The sequence below is a fragment of the Caretta caretta genome, chromosome 4 (assembly GCF_965140235.1).
Source record: "Caretta caretta isolate rCarCar2 chromosome 4, rCarCar1.hap1, whole genome shotgun sequence".
NCBI lineage: Eukaryota > Metazoa > Chordata > Testudines > Cheloniidae > Caretta > Caretta caretta.
In genome coordinates, this window is record NC_134209.1 from 16,777,972 (window position 1) to 16,785,564 (window position 7,593).

The 7,593-nt window shown below is 47.3% G+C and overlaps 1 protein-coding gene across 1 annotated transcript; it reads left to right on the forward strand.

Annotated features, from left to right (window-relative positions):
- Positions 1-4,636: 4,636 nt before the first annotated feature.
- On the forward strand, positions 4,637-6,306 carry LOC125635521 (uncharacterized). The gene is made up of 2 exons (XM_048847283.2): positions 4,637-5,254; positions 5,843-6,306. Exons 1-2 carry the CDS (start codon positions 4,672-4,674, stop codon positions 6,304-6,306), a joined length of 1,047 nt encoding a protein of 348 aa, XP_048703240.2. The 5' UTR covers positions 4,637-4,671.
- Positions 6,307-7,593: the final 1,287 nt, after the last annotated feature.

Here is a 7,593-nt window from a genome sequence, read left to right on the forward strand (position 1 = left end):
CTGGAATGCGTTACCTAGGGAGGTGGTGGAATCTCCTTCCTTAGAAGTTTTTAAGGTCAGGCTTGACAAAGCCCTGGCTGGGATGATTTAGTTGGGGATTGGTCTTGCTTTGAGCAGGGGGTTGGACTAGATGACCTCCTGAGGTCCCTTCCAGCCCTGATATTCTATGCTTCTATCAGCAGTCTGGGGTGCTGGGAATGCGATGTTATTTGGGTTAGTTTCCAGCAATCGTGTCCATAACTCTGATGCCACAGAGCCTTGTTTCTCTGTGTCCCATCCTCCTGCTCCTTAGGCATAATTATACCTGAAATGCATGCCCACAGTCCCACCCCTTACAATTTATGGTCATGTTCCATTTTAGGGGGCCATGGATCTGGGGTCTTCATCCCACCTCTTTTGTACCCCATGGGCGGGGTAAGGAGTGAGGTTGTGCCACGGTCAGGGGAAGGCCTTTATCTGTCCTTTTAGTGTTTTACCTTTCTGTGGAGGTTCAATGACAAGACAGAACACAGCTTTTAGCAAGCAAACGGCTGGTCTGCTAACAGGCTTCTCCCTGTCAGCTTTCCACCTTCCCCTTTATTCTTTCTCTCCCCTCACACATTACATTCTCCAACAGATAAAAGGAATACACTGGCTTTATTTAACATTCTTATTTACCAGTTTCTATCTACCGCATTCCTTGCTCTCGGGCCTTGAGCCCAGTCCTGGGAGGCTTCCCACAGTTCATGTCATCTGGGCGAGATTCCAAGGTTGATGCCCTTGAAAGGAGCTGTGTGTGCACAGGTCCAGCACAACACTCCGGCTGTGCCCTGAATGTTGCCAAGCGCATGAACCCTGTATGAATCCTACACCTTTCCCTCAATCTCCCCTTGCCCCCTCCCCCCCCCCCCCGACTGGTTCTTTGACCTTGCCTTGAGATAGGAGTGGAGGCAGTCTTCAAGTGTGCGCTTGTATATTATACTCCCAACATACCCAGAAACACTTTAAAGGCTCTTATATGTTCCTATTATACTAACAAACCCATCTGGCTAGCCAGAAGCATCACACACAGTGTCTTTGTCCCTTGTTCACACATATTAGTAAGAATGTATATGTATCAAACAGGCAAGCAAAACCCACACTACTATCTCAGGTGAAAATACAGGCATTGTTACTCGCACTCCTAACAGTTCACTTGGGCCAATTTATACTCCTGTTAAGACTCTGTTGGACTCGTCAATTTTTTTACTCATTTGCATTTTGAAGTCTTGAGCCAAAGGCCACTGAGTGTTTTGAGTTTGCGTGTTTATTTGTGGTTCCCAAATATTCTCGAGGAAAAAAAGAGGAACCCCCCCCAATACAGAATAAAACAACAACAAAAAGAATGGTAACCATTATATTAATGAATCCTGAGATACAATTCTGGTAATTTGGTGCCAGTACCATTAGCAATAATGCACTGGAAGCATGTTAATGATTAAATATCCTCCTTAACATCAGTAATAATTACTGTGTACGCTTAAGCAATAAATTAATCCTTGTCTCCAATCCCTTACGATTAACCTTAATGAACTGAGTTGTCATTAGTGTCAGATACTACAAGGAAAAGAAAGAGACTTAATAGAAAGCTTTCACAAAGATAATCTGAGGCTACCACCTCCCTTATGTTTCTTTTTTTTTAAAAAAAATATCTGTAATGAACGAAAATGTGAATTTATTATCTGAGGGTGGCAATTCTGTAGTTAATCCTTAAGATAAGTTAACATCTTAACCCTCATTCCTACTTGGAGAAAGGGTAGAAGAATTTCAAAATTGTATCTGTTTTTTTCATGAAATGTTTTTGGCATATTTTTGATCAGCTCTACATAACGGTTGATGACAATGTTCGAGTGAGAAGGAAGCTGAAAGTTTCGAGTAGGCATGAATAAGGCTGAATTTTTCAAAAGCTCTCAGCACTGGCCTAAATCTGGTCACTAGCTGACTTCAATGGGAGCAGAGTTAGGCCAACACTGGGCACTTCTTCTGGAAATCACAGCCTAGACTTTTCTTTTGATGTCTGAGGCCATGCTTCATGATGCTAATTTAACATGGAAAATGCTCATCTGGGATATTGGTACATACTACAGAGGATGCTGGTAGATAGACTGGTGTCTGCTAGAATCCCATCCCATATTTCCAGTACATTCATATTTCTTCTTTCCTTGGGATTTGCATGTTGTGCCTGCGATTCAAAGGCACCATGGCTCATACTGTATTATTATGTAACAAGGGAAGAAAAAAATGACACCAACAGGTGTTACTATTGGTTGAGACCTCTGGCAGATGCCTGGCAGCTTCCTGCAGCAATAATTCCCATTAGGAATTCTGTGCAGGCTGATATCTATGGTGTTGCAGAAACCTCCCCTGCTCTGTCCTCTACTACTTTACCCATAAAACTCCGTAGGAACACTTCTTCACAAAACCCAGCAAAAGGGCTTTCCTGAGGTTCAAGGGATGGGAGGTGGAATGGTGTCTGGGAGGTGGTATAACCCTGCTGCTGCTTGGCCAGAGAAAGTTGCACCATCAAGGTTCACCTCGGAGTGGAGGGGACTTTATGGCCACAGGGGTTTCGTATCTTGAAGACTGGGCAGGTCCTAAAGGTGTTTGGGAACTCCAGTAGCTGCTGTGAAGGGAGGGGGCTGGATTCTTGCCTCACGTGAGACCAGTGGGGTGGATTTCCTCACCCGTACCAAAAATCCTCTTCTTTACCTCATCAACCAGGAAGGGAGGAGGCAGTGAGGCTGGAGGCCCTGGCGAGCTGGCATGGGACTTGTGGAGCAGCAGAACAGGAGTGAAGCAAGACTCTGTGTGTGGAGGGGATTACATGGTCTGGCAGTCAGGGAGAAGGCAGGGGAGGATTAGGGACACAGGAGGGGACATGAGCGTGAGGAAGATGGAGAGAGCAGGAGGGTAAGAGATGGGGCTCATTCAGTGAAGGAGGGGGAGGAAGAACATTGGGGGGTGAGTTCTTAATTTTGACCTAGCAGAGAAGAGGCAGACGAAAGGTCTCTCGGGGTTAAATGTTACCAAGCTATAGTGCTGCTTTACTTCGTGTTTGGCCATCCCAAAGACAACCTGCACATGGTCTATTTTGTTGTGGACAAACCCAGTTTTCTAAAATAGGAAGATAAAGTGAGGTGTCTACGTTTGTATTTACGTGCCCAGATACAGAATCTGATTTGCAAACCGAGGCTCTCCCAGCTGTAGTATTCACCGAGCTAAGAGCACCTTGCGTTACTGCGGCTATGTACACACTGCAGCTTACATTGATATAAATTATATTGCTCAGGGTTGAATAAGCCTCCCCACTGAGCAATGCATGTTACACAAACCTAAGCTCCGGTGTGGACAGTGCTATGTTGGCAGGAGAGTTTCTCCCGCCGATATAGCTACTGCCGCTTGTGGGGGTTGGAATAATTAACTCAATGGGAGACCTCTCTCCCATTGGCTTAGACCATCTGCACTACAATCTGCAGTGTAGCCATAGCCTCAGTTTCTACCATAGAGCACAGCTGGATGATGCCACTAGGATAACGCTACCTAGCATTTGAAGGGAGAGCTTCTAGAACTCCAAGTTAAAACTGTAAATCAGGGGATTTGGCATTTTCTGAAAGCCAAAAAGACTTGAAAATTGCCTTCTTCCCATCCCACTTTTTATTGCTTTTATTTTTCAGGCCTGTACAAAGATGATTCTAGACAGACTCTCATGGCACAGAAAGCTAAATTCCACCAAGTTGTGGTTTCCAGTCAATGGATCCCTTCAGCTCGTGACAGTCAGTATTACAAAGAATCATCTGAAGCTAGCTTGGCAGGTCCCACACCTTAAATAACAGAGTGTCACTAGAACATGAGTGAGGGAAGGGGAAGGATTATAAGCCTTGTTGTTTCTTCTTATGTTATCAATAGCTGCTGTAAGGAGAGAGGGGGGAAAAGGAGACTGTTGCAATGATTTTTTTTTTTACCTACATGTGTTTGATAATTTGGCTTTTTTTCAAACAAACTTGGGCAGAATCATGTTTTAGTCCTGCATGTGTGTCCTCCAATTCCACAGCTCAATGGCAAAATGCAAAACACTTCCAGTGTTGCTTTAAAACCTAGAGACTTGGCTTGTGTAACTCCGTGTTACCGTCATCACTGGTCCATGTTGATATTCACCAGCTCAATCAGCTAGAACCTAAAGGGCCAGATTTTATGGGTATTTAGATGCCCAAAGATGCAGCTAGGTGCCTAGTGGGATTTTTAGAAGTGCCTAACCATCTGGGAGTCAGGGGCCTAGATACGTTTAAAAGTCTGTCTCAGCCCTGGTCTACACTAGGACTTTAGGTCGAATTTAGCAGCGTTAAATCGATGTAAACCTGCACCCGTCCACACAATGAAGCCCTTTATTTCGACTTAAAGGGCTCTTAAAATCGATTTCCTTACTCCACCCCTGACAAGTGGATTAGCGCTTAAATCGACGTTGCCGGCTCGAATTTGGGGTACTGTGGACACAATTCGATGGTATGGCCTCCGGGAGCTATCCCAGAGTGCTCCATTATGACCGCTCTGGACAGCACTCTCAACTCAGATGCACTGGCCAGGTAGACAGGAAAAGAACCGCAAACTTTTGAATCTCATTTCCTGTTTGGCCAGCGTGGCAAGCTGCAGGTGACCATGCAGAGCTCATCAGCACAGGTGACCATGATGGAGTCCCAGAATCGCAAAAGAGCTCCAGCATGGACCGAACGGGAGGTACGGGATCTGATCGCTGTTTGGGGAGAGGAATCCGTGCTATCAGAACTCCATTCCAGTTTTCGAAATGCCAAAACCTTTCTGAAAATCTCCCAGGGCATGAAGGACAGAGGCCATAACAGGGAACCGAAGCAGTGCCGCGTGAAACTGAAGGAGCTGAGGCAAGCCTACCAGAAAACCAGAGAGGCGAACAGCCGCTCTGGGTCAGAGCCCCAAACATGCCGCTTCTATGATGAGCTGCATGCCATTTTAGGGGGTTCAGCCACCACTACCCCAGCCGTGTTGTTTGACTCCTTCAATGGAGATGGAGGCAATACGGAAGCAGGTTTTGGGGACGAAGAAGATGATGATGAGGAGGAGGTTGTAGATAGCTCACAGCAAGCAAGCGGAGAAACCGGTTTTCCCGACAGCCAGGAACTGTTTCTCACCCTAGACCTGGAGCCAGTATCCCCCGAACCCACCCAAGGCTGCCTCCTGGACCCAGCAGGCGGAGAAGGGACCTCTGGTGAGTGTACCTTTTAAAATACTATACATGGTTTAAAAGCAAGCATGTGAAAGGATTACTTTGCCCTGGCATTTGCGGTTCTCCTAGATGTAGTCCTAAAGCCTTTGCAAAAGGTTTCTGGGGAGGGCAGCCTTATTGTGTCCTTCATGGTAGGACACTTTACCACTCCAGGCCAGTAACACGTACTCGGGAATCATTGTACAACAAAGCATTGCAGTGTATGTTTGCTGGCATTCAAACAACATCTGTTCTTTATCTCTCTGTGTTATCCTCAGGAGAGTGAGATATAATTCATGGTCACCTGGTTGAAATAGAGTGCTTTTCTTCAGGGGACACTCAGAGGAGCCCATTCCTGCTGGGCTGTTTGCCTGTGGCTAAACAGAAATGTTCCCCGCTGTTAGCCACAGGGAGGGGGGAAGGTTGAGGGGGTAGTCACGCGGTGGGAGGAGGCAAAATGCGACCTTGTAACAAAAGCACATGTGCTATGTATGTAATGTTAACAGCAAGGTTTACCCTGAAAGAGTGTAGCCACTGTTTTATAAAATGTGTCTTTTTAAATACCGCTGTCCCTTTTTTTTTCTCCACCAGCTGCATGTGTTTCAATGATCACAGGATCTTCTCCTTCCCAGAGGCTAGTGAAGCTTAGAAAGAAAAAAAAACGCACTCGCAATGAAATGTTCTCCGAGCTCATGCTGTCCTCCCACACTGACAGAGCACAGACGAATGCGTGGAGGCAAATAATGTCAGAGTGCAGGAAAGCACAAAATGACCGGGAGGAGAGGTGGCGGGCTGAAGAGAGTAAGTGGCGGGCTGAAGAGAGTAAGTGGCGGGCTGAAGACAGGGATGAAGCTCAAATGTGGCGGCAGCGTGATGAGAGGAGGCAGGATTCAATGCTGAGGCTGCTGCAGGACCAAACCAGTATGCTCCAGTGTATGGTTGAGCTGCAGCAAAGGCAGCTGGAGCACAGACTGCCACTGCAGCCCCTCTGTAACCAACCGCCCTCCTCCCCAAGTTCCATAGCCTCCACACCCAGACGCCCAAGAACGCGGTGAGGGGGGCCTCCGGCCAACCAGCCACTCTACCACAGAGGATTGCCCCCAAAAAAGAAGGCTGTCATTCAATAAATTTTAAAGTTGTAAACTTTTAAAGTGCTGTGCTTAAAGTGCTGTGTGGCATTTTCCTTCCCTCCTCCACCACCCCTCCTGGGCTACCTTGGTAGTCATCCCCCTATTTGTGTGATGAATGAATAAAGAATGCATGAATGTGAAGCAACAATGACTTTATTGCCTCTGCAAGCGGTGATTGAAGGGAGGAGGGGCGGGTGGTTAGCTTACAGGGAAGTAGAGTGAACCAAGGGGCGGGGGGTTTCATCAAGGAGAAACAAACAGAACTTTCACACCGTAGCCTGGCCAGTCATGAAACTGGTTTTCAAAGCTTCTCTGATGCGTACCGCGCCCTCCTGTGCTCTTCTAACCGCCCTGGTGTCTGGCTGCGCGTAACCAGCAGCCAGGCGATTTGCCTCAACCTCCCACCCCGCCATAAACGTCTCCCCCTTACTCTCACAGATATTGTGGAGCACACAGCAAGCAGTAATAACAGTGGGAATATTGGTTTCGCTGAGGTCTAAGCGAGTCAGTAAACTGCGCCAGCGCGCTTTTAAACGTCCAAATGCACATTCTACCACCATTCTGCACTTGCTCAGCCTGTAGTTGAACAGCTCCTGACTACTGTCCAGGCTGCCTGTGTACGGCTTCATGAGCCATGGCATTAAGGGGTAGGCTGGGTCCCCAAGGATACATATGGGCATTTCAACATCCCCAACAGTTATTTTCTGGTCTGGGAATAAAGTCCCTTCCTGCAGCTTTTGAAACAGACCAGAGTTCCTGAAGATGCGAGCATCATGCACCTTTCCCGGCCATCCCACGTTGATGTTGGTGAAACGTCCCTTGTGATCCACCAGAGCTTGCAGCACTATCGAAAAGTACCCCTTGCGGTTTATGTACTCGGCGGCTAGGTGCTCCGGTGCCAAGATAGGGATATGGGTTCCGTCTATAGCCCCACCACAGTTAGGGAATCCCATTGCAGCAAAGCCATCCACTATGACCTGCACATTTCCCAGGGTCACTACCCTTGATATCAGCAGATCTTTGATTGCGTGGGCTACTTGCATCACAGCAGCCCCCACAATAGATTTGCCCACTCCAAATTGATTCCCAACTGATCGGTAGCTGTCTGGCGTTGCAAGCTTCCACAGGGCTATCGCCACTCGCTTCTCAACTGTGAGGGCTGCTCTCATCTTGGTATTCATGCGCCTCAGGGCAGGGGAAAGCAAGTCACAA